Genomic DNA, 16,762 nt, shown 5'->3' with positions numbered 1-16,762 from the left:
CTTATATTCCCCAAATGAATGAGACCATATGATGTTTGTCCTCCGACTGACTTACTTCACTCAGCATCATCCCCTCCAGGTCCTTCCACATCGAAGCAAATGGGGGGTATTTGTTGTTTCTAATGGCTGAGGAATATTCCATCGTATACATAGACCAAGACTTGAGACAGAAAGGGGGTAAGCATGAAAACATGGGAAGCTCTGGGCGTCGGGAGGAGCGTGCCCCAGCGATGAGGAGCCCCCCCCACCCCCCGGCAGTCTCACTGCAGGCGAAGAGTGAGGGGGGTGGTCAGAGAGCCAGTTCCAGGGGTTGGGCCCAGCGGCCTCCAGGCTGCCCTCTCTCCCCGAAGCTCGGCCTGGGACGAAAGATGGAACGGGAGGCCTGCACAATATAAAAGAAGGGGTGGCTTTTGGACGCACTTTCTGTGTGGAAAACATGCAGAGTTGTCCAAAGGGGAAGAGGGAAAAGCTCAGCAGTGTAATGTCTCTCAAAGCGTGGGGTTGGGGGTTGTTCAGGGCCAGGGGCATCAACATTAGAGTCCTGTCCGCAGCAGGCTGGGTGCCCCGGAGCTCTGCCGTAGGCAGGGGCACGCAGGTGGTCCTTACTGTCGGGGGAACCTGGGCCAGTGGGGCCACAGGACAGCTTCGTGCGTCAAAGCTGGAGTTTTGGGGAAACCTGGGGCTGCGTGGCACGGACAGCGAGTACCCGCGTGCACGGAATTACACGTCCAAAAGGGGCCTTCAGGGGCTCCTACCAGCACACGCAGGAATCACTGCCGTTCCTAACTGATGGGGTGATTCACGTCTGGGGGCAGCCGGCTGAATCCGCATCTGGAGAGCTCTGGGGCCTGTGTCAGAGGATGGGTGTAGGGCTGCAGAGGGGGTGCCAGACGTGCATGTAGTCCGGCGATTGCTTTTCCTGCTCCACCAGCACCTTCTCTGCTGTGCTCAACTACTTGGCCTTTCTGTGCCACATGCTCTTCATTCCTGTGCCTTTACTTACCTGGCTCCCCTGACCGGGAATGTCTCCCTCCCGTCTCCTGCCTCACAGTCTGGAAGGGCCTCCTCCTGAAAGTCCTCCGCAACCCTCCTCTTGGGTCTCATAGCATCTCTGCATTCCTTATCAAACCCTGTGGTGGAATCCTGTCTGCACACGGTTGTATTCCTCTCCTGCTTCCCCCACGTCCCCTGTAACAAAAGAAAACTGCGGCTCCTTGACGGCAGGGATCCCTTCTTCCTCAGCAGCTCGTGTCCGGTGTGGGGCCTGCCGTGTAATAGGCCACCGACACATCAGTGGCCACTTGGCTTTTCTTCACACAGATGGTTAAGAGCTGGGCTGGCTTTAGTGTCTTGTCGAAAGTCTGATCCTGGATGCCACGAATACTTAAAGAACTAAGGTGGCATATAAACAGGCAAAAATAGAAAAATGCCATGATGATGATTTTTTTAGTTCCCTGCTACCTGAAGGTGACAAGGGCAGCCTCATTAAGATGAACGAAACCAGTGACCACGGACATACCCACCTCACACATTGCCATAAAACACAAGAAAGAAGCAAATGAGAGTTCTCAGGGAAAATGTTTAAAGTTGCATTTCCCAACTTGTGGATTAGAGACCTCAGTGGGGCTTGGGGGTAGAACTATAACAAGGGGTCTGGTAACCCACGTGTATTCCCAACACTGTAGACTAAACAAATGACTCACGGATCTTAGTACTTTTTTTTTTTTTTCCAAATGAATGTGGCTTATAAAAAGCAGTTTCACTTGAAAGTGTCATGAACTTCCTGCTGCTTCTTGCTGCTTTTCAGTTTCTTGGGTGGTTACGATGGAGGTTGTCATGTTTGAGAAGATTGGGAAGCACAGGCTGGCAAGGTGGCTGGGACGCAGTTAGCTGTTGACACCTGTGGCTGCAACGTCTTCCACCTCACAGCGTGTCCACCCCGTAATGGCACTGCAGCCCCTGGAAGTGGCCTGAATTTCTGCCCCCCCACCCCCCACCCACCACTTACCTTGACAAAGCCAGCGACATGAGTCTAAATCACAGACACTAGGTGGGGCACCTGCTTTGCTCCTGGTGCTGGAAGGTGCTGAACCCCCCCACCCCCACCCTCTTAAAAATATTTATGCCATCCAATTTTTGAGATGGTTAGTACCTTTCTGTACTGAAAAAAGATCTGGACCTTTATAAGTACTCTGGAGCAGTCATTACCACATTTTTGGGTGGGTTTCACTAAGCAGAAATGTTTCAAAAACCAAAACCAAAGCCTCCCCAACCCAAGCCCAAATAATGTGAGGACCAGCGAAAAGGCTGCCAACTTTTAATTTTGCCAAACTAGAACCTAAAAACTACTGCCCTCCAAAACACCCCCAGAATTCAAAAGCCAGCTCCTCCCCCACCCCCTACACCCCAACTAGAACATTTAATAAAATGAAGAGCTGCCTGTACTGAGCGTCAGCTCTCGCATATAAATCCTATCACTGTGCGGGGCAATCACGCCGTCTCCACATACAAGTGTCCCACATACAAGAGGGAGCTGTATGGAAAACTCACTATATTGCCCTTTCTGATCATTTTGCCTCGGACTAGGGGTGACTTTGGCATGCTCTGGGTTCTGGGCCTTCGATCATGAACGGCCGTCAGAGGAGGAGAGGGACGGAGAAGGGGCGAAAGCCTCGGGTTCATCTGAAGGCTCTGCGGATTCTTCCTTGCTCCAGAGTGCCTTCTGGTTCTAGATTCTCTCATCTTCCAACTGTCACCTATCTTACTAAGGGGGGTTAGTAATACAAGATAACCTGAGATCGTGGAGCACTGGGGGTAGAACTGAAAAATTTGGTCAGACCGTGCGTAATGCTGCTAATCCATGTTTTTATGACAGCCTCTGGTAAATTAACTTTGAACTCTGGAAACCAGGATGACAGCTCCGGGGAGCGGAGACGTGACCCTCTATCGCATGGTTGTCGTCACAAAACTTGGGCTTAGTTGCTTATGGAAAGATGAAAACACATCCAGGCTGGGGATATTCCATTTTAAAGAGAACTCAACTCCAAAATGCTTTTCCACATAAATTATGGAAAGTTCATTTTGCAGTAACACCTTGGGCATCCCTTAGCATCTGTTTCACATGCTTCATCCATACCTGAAACCAATGGCTTGTATCTTTTGTAAAGACCTTCAGGAATCTGCAGCTTAGCACCATGGAATCCCCAAATGGCTTTGGTCCTGGAAAAGGTCGATTGAGACCTTGACCCTGGCTATTTAACAGGAATCACACGCTATCCTTCATTTGGACAGATTTGTGAAAAGACACAGAAAATAAGAAAGGAACAAAAAAATCATTTCATTGTTACAGTGCTTCACATGATGTCATTTCATGATCTTCTTCCTTTATTTTTTAAATATGTTTCTTTTATTAAGTGAGCAGGAAAATACATAATTGAACAGATCGAAACTACATGGTGTGCCCTTTACAAGACTGAGTGAAACAATAAATTCATCAGAAGGCGTGTTTCAATTTCCTAAATAAAACTTCATGCAACAACATTCAGCGGCGCTGAGTATATACAGATGTTCGAGCCCGCCCGGGCCAGCCTCAGAACTCGTCACCTGGACAAATGATAAGTCCCAAATGTCATGAGGTTTTCTTGAAGCTGCCTTGGGCAGGGGGATACTTTTCCCATTGTTTATTTCTTGTTTTAGGGGGAAAAATGTCATTTTTAAACATTTAGACCAGGGAACAAAATGCAAAATCCTCTTCCCATTCCAATAAGTCTAATACCAGTAGCTTAAGCTGGGTCCTTATCCGTATAAACGTTAAGAGTCGGGAAATGCTGCTTTTCTCCAGCTTCTATACGACAGTCTCTCCTCCAGCCCTGCGACTTGGCCTGTTAGGGTGATCAGTGGAAAAAGTACAGCCAGGATCACAGTCAGGTGTTTCCCATCCACAATAGCCTTCCAGGAAAGAAAACCATAGGGTTTTCTATTTTCTACATGAGAGCAAACCAATGCTTTTATGATAAAAAACTGTGGACATAGCTTTTTGTTTTGATATTGAAATCAAATGACCATATAGCTCTATAACTTTTTTCAATGCCAAAACTCTGTTATTGTTTATTTTCCTTCCTTGATTAATTCATCCGATAACTACATCTACTATTTGCCAGCTGTTCTTCGAAGTACTGGAAATCGGCCAATGAACAAAGTAGATGCTGATAAGTACTATGAAAAGCAATAAAGCGGAAAATGAGTGGGTGATTAGAGAGCTGATATATCTCTGACAGTAAAGGAATATTTGTGTAGGGACCTAAGTCACGCAGAGGTGTGGGGGAAGAGATTTCCGGACAGAGGAAGCAGCCAGGTCTAAGACCCTGAGACAAGAGCACGCTCTGAGAGCGTTCTGGATAAAGCAAGAGAAATGTGGTGAAGCAAATGAACTAGGGAAACAGTAGATGAGGTGAGAAAAGCGGTATTAGTGGTTGGAGAGGGGGCAAAGGATAGGTCAGATTCAGAGCGCTTTTTAGCAATTTTAAGTACGCTTGACACTTCCGGTGAGTGGGGAAAGCACTGTGGACTCGAGCAGAAAAGCACCATAACCTATATGTTTGCAAAAGTGTCATTCATCCCAGGCAAGCTGTGGCCTGGGCTTCTATATCCATAGACTGTGGATATATTCTGAGGCTAGGAAAAACAGAGTCCCCCCTCCTCCCCACACCAGCCCCTCAATGGATTGTATGTGGCATGTGAAAGAGAAAGTTTAAAGGCAACTATAAGATTTTCTGGTCTGGAAGAATGGAGTTGGTTGTTTAGTGACACAGGACATACAGTAATGAAGTAGGATGGTGGGTGGGGTGCAAAGTGGTTTAGTTTTGAACGTGGTGAGCTGGAGATGCCAACCACACAACCAAATGAAGATATCAGGTAGGAGCTTAGACATAGAACGCTGGCATTCGGGAAAGACGTTAGGGCCGGAGCTACAAATGTGGGTATTTCAGTGTATAGAGATGGTTTCTAGAGCCCCAATTGTGGAGAAGATCTTTTAGGGAGGGACTGTCCAGTGCTGGGCACTCCGGGAACTTGGCAAAGGAGATCGAGAAGGAGTGGCCAGTGACGTGAGAGAACGTGAGGGATATTCCAGAGCTGAGAAAGTATTTCAGGAGGGAAGGTGTTATTAAGTGTGTTAAAGACCGAGTCCAAAGAATGAAGCCAGAGACCTCATCGTGGCATTGAGCAGTATGAAGATCACATTGTTCTTAGCAATAGCTATTATGGTGGGAATGAGAGCCTGATTCAAGTTGGTTCAAGAGACCAAGGAGGGAGACGATTGAAGACAGGAAGTATATATAATCCCCTCTGAGGAGTTGTTCTGTGAAGGGGAACAGATAAATAAAATGGTAGACAGGGTGAGGTGGTCGAGGTGCGTGTTCGTAAGACAAGAGATGGCAGCATGGATGTAGTGACATCCTCCACTGGGATGAGGGACATCGGTGATGCAGGAGAGGGCGGGAATGGTGGGGGCAGTGGCCTTTATTTGGTGAGGTTGCAGAGGACCTACCTGGAGCAGATAGAAGAACCACCTGCTGTGCATCAAGGAGGCACAGTAGTAACTGGTAATCTATTCCACTGGACAAGACCAGGAAACCAAGAAACCAGGGTGTATAGAGGATTGTCGAGGTGGATATTGAAATCACCAAGAGTCAAGAAAGGGTGGTGGTGGAGCCAGCCACGGTGAGCCAAAAATGAAACCCTTAAGCACTGTGAGGGAGTGCTGGAAGGTAAATGAGGACTTTGTAGGCTGACGGCAAGAGCTTCAGAGCATTGGGTGTTTGGGAGGGACGGATAACAGTCTGGAGGTGGCAATGAGGAACAAGCAGGCATCCTACTACTTTTAATGTTTTATTACCACATCTTGACAGAGATCATATATTCTGGGGCATGGCAGTGACTCTAGGGGAATACCTTGGCTTAGAACCCACCAAATCATTTCTAGCTACTGCTCGGAACAACTATGCACAACAACTGAAGGCTTTTTGTACGCAGGGAGAAAATACTGGAAAGTACCCAAAAGGTTCAGACGAGAAAATACGCCAAGAATGTTTCCCTTTTTACCCTGACACAGGTGAGACTTACCCGGCTTCAGCATATTTTTGACAATGTGAGATGCTTTAGAAAACTGGAGATTCCAGCAACGTAGCCACTTGTAGGCATAGCAGCATGATAGCAGCATGATAGCCTCCCTTCCCAATCTTGGTCAATCTGGCATCTCTACAGTTATGCTGACATTGTAAATAAGACCGCTAAAATGCACAGAAATAGTTTCGTAACATCCGATTTTAAAGTTCATCCAAGCTGTCTTTTTTATTTCCCCCCTGCTGTGATTTCTTGCTGTCACCTAACATTTGAAATTCTGATTCAGGGTAACAACTGAGGTTTTTAAACAAAGCATAATACAGTATTACTATTCCTTTACACTAACCTCAGGGGAAGAGATTAAGAGGAAAGGGCAGCTGGGGCCGGGACATTTGCTACGTACACAGAGGGACCCGCTGTGGGAAATGAAAACTCACCTCTCCACCAGCCTTTGCTCAGCCTCAGTGGTGTAATGCCACGCACCGATGATAAAAACAAACCGTCAAAACCAAACTGTCATGCAAGGAGTTGAGTTAGTTTGAAGATATCTACACAAAGCCAAAAACCTGTAATCTTTAGAACATTTCTATTTTTAACTGTGATTTTTAGTCTTCCTGCATATGTTTGGCCTCATGGACACAGAGTCCAAGATTTCGATCTGGATTTAAAGTATCTCAAAAACATATCCAGGGACGTTTGTTTAAAAACACACTTTTATGGGGATTTGGGGTGCATCTGGCACTTCCTGCAATGGCAGGCCTAGAAGAATAAAGTTCACAGTAGAGATTAGGGTCTCATATTCTTTAGCACTATGCATTTTTTTTTTAAATATTCGAGTTGCCTGTGGAAAAATTCCCAGAACAATGATACAGGACGGAACTCAAACACTAGAAAATGCTTGGTAGAAATGTACAAATGGTCAGTTTTGAACCTGAAAGTTCTCAAGGGATTTTCTTTGCTGGGGTTTCTGAAGAGAGTTCAGTTTATACCATTTTGAGACCCATGGAAGGACAGCACACCTTAGGGTTCCTGATATCACTATACTGATCAGAGTCAAAAGGCAGTGAGGCATTTGAGAAATAGTGGCAGGTGAATGAAGTCACATTTAGACTTTTGGATTTTATGTTGTACTGTGTGGTCTCAAGGGAGGCCAGTTATAGATTTGTTTGTTATGCTTCCTTTGATTTGGTTAGTCTCCAAGTTTTACGCAGACTGTTGAGATGGCCAGAACGCAGTATCAGAAAGGATTCTGGAACATGAGGGGCTCGGTAGGATGAGTCAGAACAATCAGTGTGTTGTGGATATTGTCCTGTTTTCCTCCAGTGGGTTAAAAGAATTTTATTTTCTTTCTTAAAAATAACGTAGCGCAGCTTATATCTTAAAGCCGTCAGCACAAACGCAGTGACGCTTGTTCAAGCAGACTTCCAAAGACAGCACACATAAAGAGCTTTTCCACATTTCAAGAAAACAGCGACGGGAACTGGTACACATAATAGTAAAGAAAAAAAATTTTTTTAACCTCATGGAATGGGGTGGGGTGGGTGTCAGACTTCGGGCACTTCTTTGTCTGGCAGTGGACAAAACCAAGAGGGCTCTGACCTGCGTGTCACATCTCTTTCTGATCTACTGCACAAGAGGGACCAGAGACACCAATTACCAATGAGTCACAACAGCAGACAGAAAACTGTTAGTAGGTCTTGACAAGCAGGAATGAAGATGCTTTTAAAAAGTGTGTATTTGATGCCAAGTATGTAAGCAGTGTATCATAGAAAGCAATGCCATGGAGTCCCTGTCCAAGTGGCCTTGTGGGATTTGGTCTGTGCCTTGATCTATACTGTGGAAATAGCTCTAGCTAGGTCTTCTTGAAGCATCGTTTACGTCTTCAAGAAAAATAATGACATCTATATAAACAGAGCCATTAATTCTGTGTGGAACTTGGTGCGAGCTGTCTCCATCTCTGTCGTGTGCATGGCAACGGTTGCATGTAACTGGCACGGGAGGCCTCCGACCCCTTCGAACAGAGATGCTGGAGGTCATCTGTTTCTACCCCCAGCTGGATGCAGGAATCCATACAGTTCCCCTGACTGGCACCCTAGAATGACGGCCACCTGTCAGAACCCGGGCCACGACTACAGTATGGGCAGGCTCAGGGGAGTTCACTGCATGATTATCAGTTTAGAGCAATAAGGACTGAAAAGACCGAGTGAAACTTAATTGGGGGGGGGGGGGGTGGGGTTGGCTTAGGTTCTCTGTAGAACAATGAAACTAAAATCAATTCGAGAAACAAAATCCCCTCCGGGAAGAACTAAAACTAGTTTCAAAATTAAAGAAATTTTTATTAAAATGCTATTAAGATGTATGAAAAGCACAATCCTCCCCCAATGTAAAAAAAAAAAAAAAAAAAGCAAGCAAGCAAGCAAACCAGGAAGTTGGGAATTGTTATGAGCCGTGAGAACAATAGTCTGCAATACTCTGCATGACCGGGGTCTCAGTGTGTCGGGGCTAGGGCCCACCTTGGTGGAAGAAAATGTATTTTTGAAGATAAAAGCTTCAAGGAATTCTTTAGATATCTGTCAGGGGCCCTTTTAAATTTAGTCTTGCCTTGTACTCCGTGTAAAATATTTGTACAAAAATATAAAAGGCATGGCTTGATGTTTAACGTCTGTGTTTTATTGTTGTTGGCACCAGAAAAAGCTCATGTTCTATGTTAGGTCACTGTACATACTGTAAACAAGACTGCATTAATATTGTTTTTATGAGTTTTTGTTTCAATGACTCTAGATTTTAAAAAATACATTCACAAACTACCTTATGTTTAAACACAATGATTCCCTTTTATTTCTTAACTGTACCCAAAATCCCACAATAAAAAAATCATTTAAAGCTGTGTGTTTCGAACTCATCACTTGGAAATCGAAACAAAACATAACATAAAAACAAAGATCAGTTTGCAACATAATTTAAAGAAGCTTCTGGTTTAAAATACCACAGCAGCAATATAAAGAGCTGGTGGCAATCACATCTGGGGATGAGGCCCAAATCAATATATTTTGTCCACGTCAGCATCCAATTACAGTAGTTGCTAAATTCAATCCAAAAAGTTATTGCTGAATCTGTTGCATGGAATTTGCGAAGATAGTACTGTTCAGCAGCAGCAGAGCCATAGCAATAAAAATGAGAACGGGAGGGTTTCATTGCTTTTGAGAGCTAAAGGGACCATGATGAGGACATCTTGGTGATCGCCTTGAAGATAATCCCCAATTCCATTATTGTGTGTTACCTGTTTAAAATAAATGCAAATGATAACCACCTTTACAGGAGGGGCATAATCCTCTAGGTCAGAAACTGGAATAATTCCCCTGCCCTTCCCCCGATTGCCCAAACCACCAGATTGAAATGGCTCCATTTTCCTAACGTGTATTTCGTTCTCATTAATAGTACATCAGCTGCTAATGTATTTAGGCAAAAATCAGTAGGATCACAGACTTTGAAAAAAAAAAAAATCTGTTTACAGTGATTGTTTTCTCCAGAAACCAGCCACATTAGTTTGATGTTGGATTGATGTTGGATTTGTTTTTTTGAATTTTTGAAGAACAACAATTTGGTCAACTACTGTTTTGTTTAAAAAATATTAAATACGCCTGAGATTGCCAGTTGAGCTCTCTATATGTCTCCTGGAGATAACACTGCTGTGATGAACCGTGAAACAAAACAAACGAAACGAGGTAGGTTAAAACAGGAAGCGCAACACAGATATCGTTTTTTGCAACACCTCGATACCACAGGCGGCCATGCTTGTAGCTTTGGAAAAGAAAAACCCCAGACAGTCACATAAAAGTTCAAATCATCCGAGTAAGAGTTTATAAGGACACGAGTCAACCTGAACTAAATACATACATATCTCTGCACAAATGTTGTTTACCGTATGTTGGGTAATTTGGAGGAAGGTAAAATGATCAGGGTCTCAGAATTTTGGCCAAAGCCTTGCTTTTAAGTTCTATAAAATCTGAACCAATGATGCCTGCTGTATCTCAGGCAGGCTTAGTAGTCTAGTCCCTTCTCTCACCAACCCAGAGAGAACACAGGCAGCTCAGAAACATTTATTATTATTATTTTTTTCAGTCACAGTTTTCATCTTGAGAAAGTGGCACCCTCAGGAGAAAGCTGGGGATGACCAGAGCCTGGATGTCATTCACTCCCCGATTCCCAGAAAGAACTCAACAAAGTCTCACTCCTAATGAAGCCCGAAGCAAGTGACCTCTTAGCTAGAGGCTTTGTGCATTAAAAAAAGAATGTGTGTGTGTGTGTGTGTGTCTCTCTCTATATATATATATAAATTTTTTTTAGTTTGTTTCCCAGAAGCTCTTTTTATCCGACCTCATCAGTCATCCCATCTTTTGCCCTGATCTGTTGCATAATAGCTGAGGGAAAGTTGTGTTACAGAGTCCCTCAACTGCTAGAGCCAACTCAACTAACTCAATGGCACTACTACCCCATTCAACACATTCCATTCTGTACAGGGCCATATAAAAATAGGGCCTGTCAGACTTGCAAAAATGGTAGTTGATTTTATTAGTCTAAGGCTAGTAGTTTAGCCATTTAAAATCTATTTCCCCAAAGAGGGGAAAACTAGTATTTTTCTTCTCTTTTAAAAATTCATTAGCCAGTTGCTATCAAAAAGCAACCTTTTGGGTTGGTGAAGGCAAAAGAGTTCTAAAATTACCCCACTATGCAATTATGGCCTTCAGTGTAAGGAGATAAGGTACATTTATTGTGCTGTCTCTCACTATTTGAAATTGGAGATTTTACAACGTATCATATACTTAAAGCTAGCAGGCAGACAGAATTAAAAACAGACTCATTTTCTCGGTATGCATTCTCTCCCCAGTCTTACAAAGTAAGGGGGTAAAGAAAAAAGGTAAAAATGGAACAAAACTCAAAATCCACCATAACACAGCTTAATCATAAGAGCACACAATATTTGTTTCTATCCCTAACTCCGAAGGGCACATGATCCATCTTTGTCCACAAGACAACGCAGCATTCTTGGGGATCTCCTGGAAATTCCTGCCACCTTTTTCTCTCCTTCTCAACCAGGCTGCAACACTGCAAGATGGACCGTGGACTGTACCGGGACAGGTGGAGGAAGAGGAAAAGGGGAAAGCAGTATGTTCAACCAAGCCTTCTGATTCTGCCTCTAGACTGGCATTAGTCCACATGAGTTACGTTCTTTTTAATTAGAAATAACGCCATGAAGATAAGTGCCAAGTGCTCTTCTGTTACCAGTTCATCATGGAATTTCTGTTGAGGGTCATGAAAAACACTTGGCTACTTCCTCCAGATCGCACGGATGCAAAAAATACCTGTTTGAAATTAAAAAGAAGTTAGTTCAACTGCATGGTTTCTTTTCCTCTCTTCTTCCACCGTCCATCCATTTTCTCTCACATGTCCTATCCTTTCCACGTGTCAGCTCTTAAGACTCAATGGCTGGTGTTTATAAAAGTGCCTTTAAGTACAGTGCATCCTCTCTAAACACGCCTGACGTTCTCACTACGATTGTTACTATGACTTAATGTGGCACTGGCCTTCAGGAACGTGGGAGGGGCTCTATTTTGATTTGCGACATCCCTTCGGATGCGCGAATTTCAAAAGGGAGTTTCATGCTAGGTAATGTCCTAAATTCCTGGCCGAGGACACAACAGGTCCTTCGTTCATCTCTGGAAAAGCCACAGAGGGCTTCCCTTCTCTCCCTCATAATGACAAGGGGTCAGAGTTTAGGATGGAAGGGAATGCTTTCAAATTCCCAAAGTCAAGGGGGGAGTTTTGGGTCTACTGTCTACTATACAACTTAAGTTATCAGTTTTTAAAGTAAAAAAAAAAAAAAAAATGGTGTGGTCAGACAGGATAAGGTGTTTAATGCCTATTCACTTTGGTATTAAGAGTTAACCCTTGGCTTGTCTGCTGGTGCAGGGCGTATCCTAGGCCAAAGGAGATAATGGCATTAATAAGTAGAACCACAGTCCATTTGGTCTGGGTCTGTTAAATCGTTTTATCAAACAACTAAAAGAAGTGAGCAAAAAATAAAAAATAATAAAAAAAAAAAAGAAGTGAGCAAAATTTGGGTTACTGCTTGCTTGAATGTCAGTGAACCACCGCCCTGGGAAAATGATATTCTGGGCTGTGGCCTAGCCCTTCAGTCAGCTAATACTAAACTTTGGTGCACAGCAGTTACTTTTGTCACTAGTGTAAAGTCTCTGCTACTTCATTTCCACAACTCCTCCAGAAGAACGCTGTCTCTCCCCACAACAACTTCTTAGGAAGTTCAGTGGAAATGCTTGTCATTCAGCTAATGCTACATATGTAAGTACAGCTACTGTTAGGGTCAATGAATCAAAACGGGGAAGCACAGAGGACCCATGGAAACACAACGTGGAGGGGTGGTAGGAAGAAAGGGCTGCCGTTCTCTCCGGGCTGTGTGTACCCTGGGCTCTGAACCTTGGGCCCCCTCAGCCTGCTCCTGAGGGTTTGGGCCTGGCTTAGAACAGGCTTCCTGGGATGGGTCTTCAATGAACTGAAGTGTGGGGGTCTATGCCCACATCACTCTTCATCTCATGATCCCTTGAGACTGGGTTGGGCCTAGAATTTCACTGGGGGTCAGGTCTATTCCTTGGCATACTCTGGCCAGGCCCTGGAACTATCCCGGCCATCCACAATTGCTGTCTACCCAGACCACACCAACTCAACTGTAGCTGGCCAGGGTCAGATACAGTCTAGACTCATAGCCCCAGGGTTGGACTAGGACCCCATTCTGGCTTTGGGCAACCAAAATGGAGTAAGAGATGTCTGTCTGTTCAACCCATCACATTCTTTACTATAGGCGCTTTGCCTGCTATTTGGGGACAGCATTTCTAAGTTGGCCATAGTCACAAAGGATGAATTCACAAATGAGCACAGTTTAGCTACTAAAAACTCTGGGTTAGTCTACAGGGAGGGAAAGGGAGAAAGCAGCGCTGCTGCACAAATACCCTTCTGAGGCGACTGATCATGCCAGACGGACTCCCCCAATTTCACTGCAAAACAATCCCCTTATGACACTTCAGAAGAAACATGGCTGGAATGACACAGGACATGGCACTAGTTGAGTTTGTGACTGTGCATTTCTTAAGGAATGGGTGACATTTTGCAAAAGTTGGTATTTCTACATGTCAAATGTCTTACATTTAAGGTGAATATAATGTGATGGATTAGGTCCCCGTAGGTGACTTTGTGAAAAGTCTCAAAGTGGAGTGTGAAGTCGACCCACTGTGGATGATTGATGATGGGCCAACTCTCCCAAGTGCGGAGGAGAATTTGGGATGTCTGCTGAGTCATTATAAGGCCTTCAAGCCACAAAAGTTGCTAAGAGTTTACAAGAAATTTGTAGAAGTGTTAATGTCTTTTTAAATATGTGAATAATACATTTTGAGGGCTCACATGAACCAAACCAAATAATGCCATTTCAAGATAATACTGTTTAACACAGATATGATTCAAATCAGTATAAAGGAAAATGAAGGTTTCACAGGTACCTGGTGGTCTCTTAAAATGCAAACACTAATGCAAATGTTGAAACGGATTTACCTTATCATTTCTTTCACATAGAAACTTTAACCTTTGAGCTCGCTTATGCATAAATACTCCATCCAAATGTCCTGTTTCCACTGACCGGATCTCAATAGCTTTCTCGCCCCAGCCCATTATCTGATTGGAATGAATGTAGGCTGTCAAAAGGAATTTCCAAAACTGCATTAAAAACATTAGATGGGCAATAACTCACAGCATCTGTTCACATCTTAACCACAAAAATGACAAACGACTTGAGATAAACAGACAAAGCAAGTCTTACAAGTGTTATTCACAGACTGTTTTTTTGTTTTTGTTTTTTTGTTTTTGGTTTTTTTTTTTTTTTTTTTATTTTATTTTTTTTTTTGTGGAATCAAATGGTTGTTTCACATTTCTTGACTTTCGTTTCATTTGGGGGGTGTAACTGCTGAAGGAGATAAGGAATGGTTAACCTACCCACGGACGTGGGCATTTCTCCCCATTGAAGCACCACATCCTTAGTTATCCGGCCATAGGTGTTTACATACACCCCCTCATCCTCATAGCAAACGAGCATTTCCATTCCATCTGTTTTAGGCAAGATGACAATGGCATGAGGAGTGATATTGCCCTGAATCTAGGAGACAAAGAAAGGCCAGGCATTATTCTTTTTTAAAAAATAAGACAGCGTCTTGACTATTAACCACTAAGAATTGCAAAAAAGAGTGTCTTCCCCCCCCGCCCCCAACCACATTCATTCTAGAAACTGACATTTTGCTTTGCTTTGCTTAATTTAACCACTGACCTGTCAAATGCCCTAGTATACAAATACAAACTCAGGCACCAGGTCAAGAATCCAATTTACCTGGTTCCTAAAAACAACAACTGCAAGTATGGGACACCTACAGAGTGCGGAGCACTGGGCTCTTCCCATACATGATTTCTAGTCCTTAGAACAGTTCCCCATGGGAGGTACCATTCTCTATAGATGAGGCATCTGCATGTCAGAGGGTTAGGCGGATTGGGCAAAGCTGCACTGGTATTTTGGTGGTAGAACTGGGATTTGAGCACATGTCTCATGGCCATAGTAATTACGTGTTGTCCATCTACTTCTAAAAAAGATGAGGGGAATGCAGACCAGCTGAATCTGATGGAAATCGCCTAAATGGGGTCAAACGGTGGGGCCCAATGCCTACCAAAGAGGCCCTGAGCGTATGACAGACTGTTCATGTGTGTGCCTAAACAGGAAAATCCAAATTAACAGCTCGTTGAGAAAAAAAACATTTAGTGACCACTCTATTGGAATAAATAAACGCAGATGGGCTTGTAGGAGAGGAGATGCGAGCTGGGACACAGCAGTGAGCGCTGTGTGTGCGCATATGAGACAGACTGTGTGTGTGTCATGTGTCGAGGTAACTTTTTTCAATATTCGTGCTTTGTTTTGCAGTAAAGCCTATAAACTCTCAAAAAATCCCAGTCGGCAATAGATGAGGCCTCGGACTTTCCTGACAGTGTCTACTGTATGTTGGCCTTGGGATCACACTCAGATAACACAGCTTGCACTGCGCCAATCCCAGTAAGTGAAACCATGTGCAGTATTTCTGTTTCACGGTCAGATTTTAGGCCATGTTCCAGGATTATAATATGAAGACGATAATTTGCAGGGGCTTGTGCCAGGTACCTTCGAGGTATTCTCTCATTTAATGCTGAGGACAACCCTCTGGGATAAGTCCTTTCACCCCCATTCTGCAGATGGGAAAGCTGAGGGCTGGAGAGACCGTCCAGTGTGCCGGGGTGTGCACTCCAGTGTCTGATTCTACTACACGACACTCCCCTCCAGTTGGAGAGAGGAACAAAGACAGCAAAAGGAGACCACTGACTTCCCAAGTAACATGAACCCATCTCCCTTCAAGAACTGAAAACATGGAACTTGTCCATTGTACTCTTGCTTAAAAAACACAATTTATGCCCCTGAAGGAAAAATATCATATGCATTTTAATCTAAAGTCCAGCGAGGCAACATGTCCAGTAAATGGCAGAGAACTGCCTTTACGTGCTACTCAGTTTCAAGCATTTGTAAAAGTTGGGTAAAAATTAGCCCGACTTCTACTAAAAATGTGCAAGAACGAATCTCCTTCTACATGCACATGGTTGCAGAGAGCCCGGGTGGCTTACTTCCAGAAACTTACATGAGACGGTATGTAGATATCATAGGAGTTTCCTGAATCAACATCAATTACATGGAAACCAGTGTGTGAGCCAAAAATAACCTTTAATCTTTGACCTTCTTCTACCGTGAGATCAACAAGCAGTGGCTTGTGCTGGAGATCTGCAAAAGACTTTAAGAAGCACCCCATGAGTGTCCACATTGTTCAAAGAGGTTATCTTAGTTTTGTCTTTTAGCTAGAGCCTGGTGAAGTTAATGTCTGACTTTCTTATGTTGAAAAGCCAGATTTCTCTTTCAGCTTTAGGTCTATTCATATTCTGGCCCTAGGAGGAAGGGTCTAGCACCCAGGTGTGGCCCCTTCCCCACCTCTTGTCCTTTAGGGCAGAGAAGTGGTTTACAGTTGTCAACTCTGACCATGTCATTATACCTGAAAAAGTTGGCACCTGGGTGCTGCTGCTCTTTTCTATTTCTGGCTTTTCCCTCTGGAGAAGGTCCAGCCACTTCTCTGGCGCCTTTCCTTCCCATGGAACAGCCGGACCCAGGCATGGCCATGACCTTCTCAGAGACAGCCTGGGGTGGGCTGCTGGGCCAGCTCTGTGCTAATAAACCTGTTCAGAATTAAGGCGTATGCTCTGTTCTGATTTTCCTTCAATGACTGAGTGGGCATCAGATTGGCACCTTCTTTTAAACTCACTTGAGATCTGAGACTTAGGTTTGGCCCATCAAGAAGCGGGGGAGGCTGGAACATCGTAAGACTCATGGCTTAAGTTGGCCAGTTGGGCTTAACGAGGAAGGAAAAAGAGAGCTCCAGCCAAGTTTATTGAGGTTCTTGAATCCAGAGCCCAAGCCCCAACTAGCTGTCAAGCATTATTCCTCTGTTTTCTTTTGCCA

General features: G+C 44.1%; 1 protein-coding gene across 8 annotated transcripts in view; it reads right to left on the bottom strand.

The window, feature by feature from the left end:
• Window positions 1-8,771: 8,771 nt before the first annotated feature.
• The window catches only part of TNIK (TRAF2 and NCK interacting kinase), a 376,119-nt gene continuing 368,128 nt past the window's right edge, over window positions 8,772-16,762 (bottom strand). For all 8 annotated transcript variants that reach the window (XM_026007747.2, XM_026007749.2, XM_026007748.2 and 5 more), the window contains 4 exons: window positions 15,894-16,043; window positions 14,182-14,341; window positions 13,744-13,883; window positions 8,772-11,486 (listed from right to left, as the gene is read on the bottom strand). In XM_026007747.2, the coding sequence (XP_025863532.1) occupies window positions 11,403-11,486; window positions 13,744-13,883; window positions 14,182-14,341; window positions 15,894-16,043 (534 nt within the window). In that variant the 3' untranslated portion in view covers window positions 8,772-11,402. The remainder of the gene's footprint in view (window positions 11,487-13,743; window positions 13,884-14,181; window positions 14,342-15,893; window positions 16,044-16,762) is intronic.

The sequence above is a fragment of the Vulpes vulpes genome, chromosome 3, assembly GCF_048418805.1.
Source record: "Vulpes vulpes isolate BD-2025 chromosome 3, VulVul3, whole genome shotgun sequence".
NCBI classification, from domain to species: domain Eukaryota; kingdom Metazoa; phylum Chordata; class Mammalia; order Carnivora; family Canidae; genus Vulpes; species Vulpes vulpes.
The sequence above is the reverse complement of the archived record's forward strand: the minus strand, read 5'-3'. Positions and strand labels throughout refer to the sequence as shown.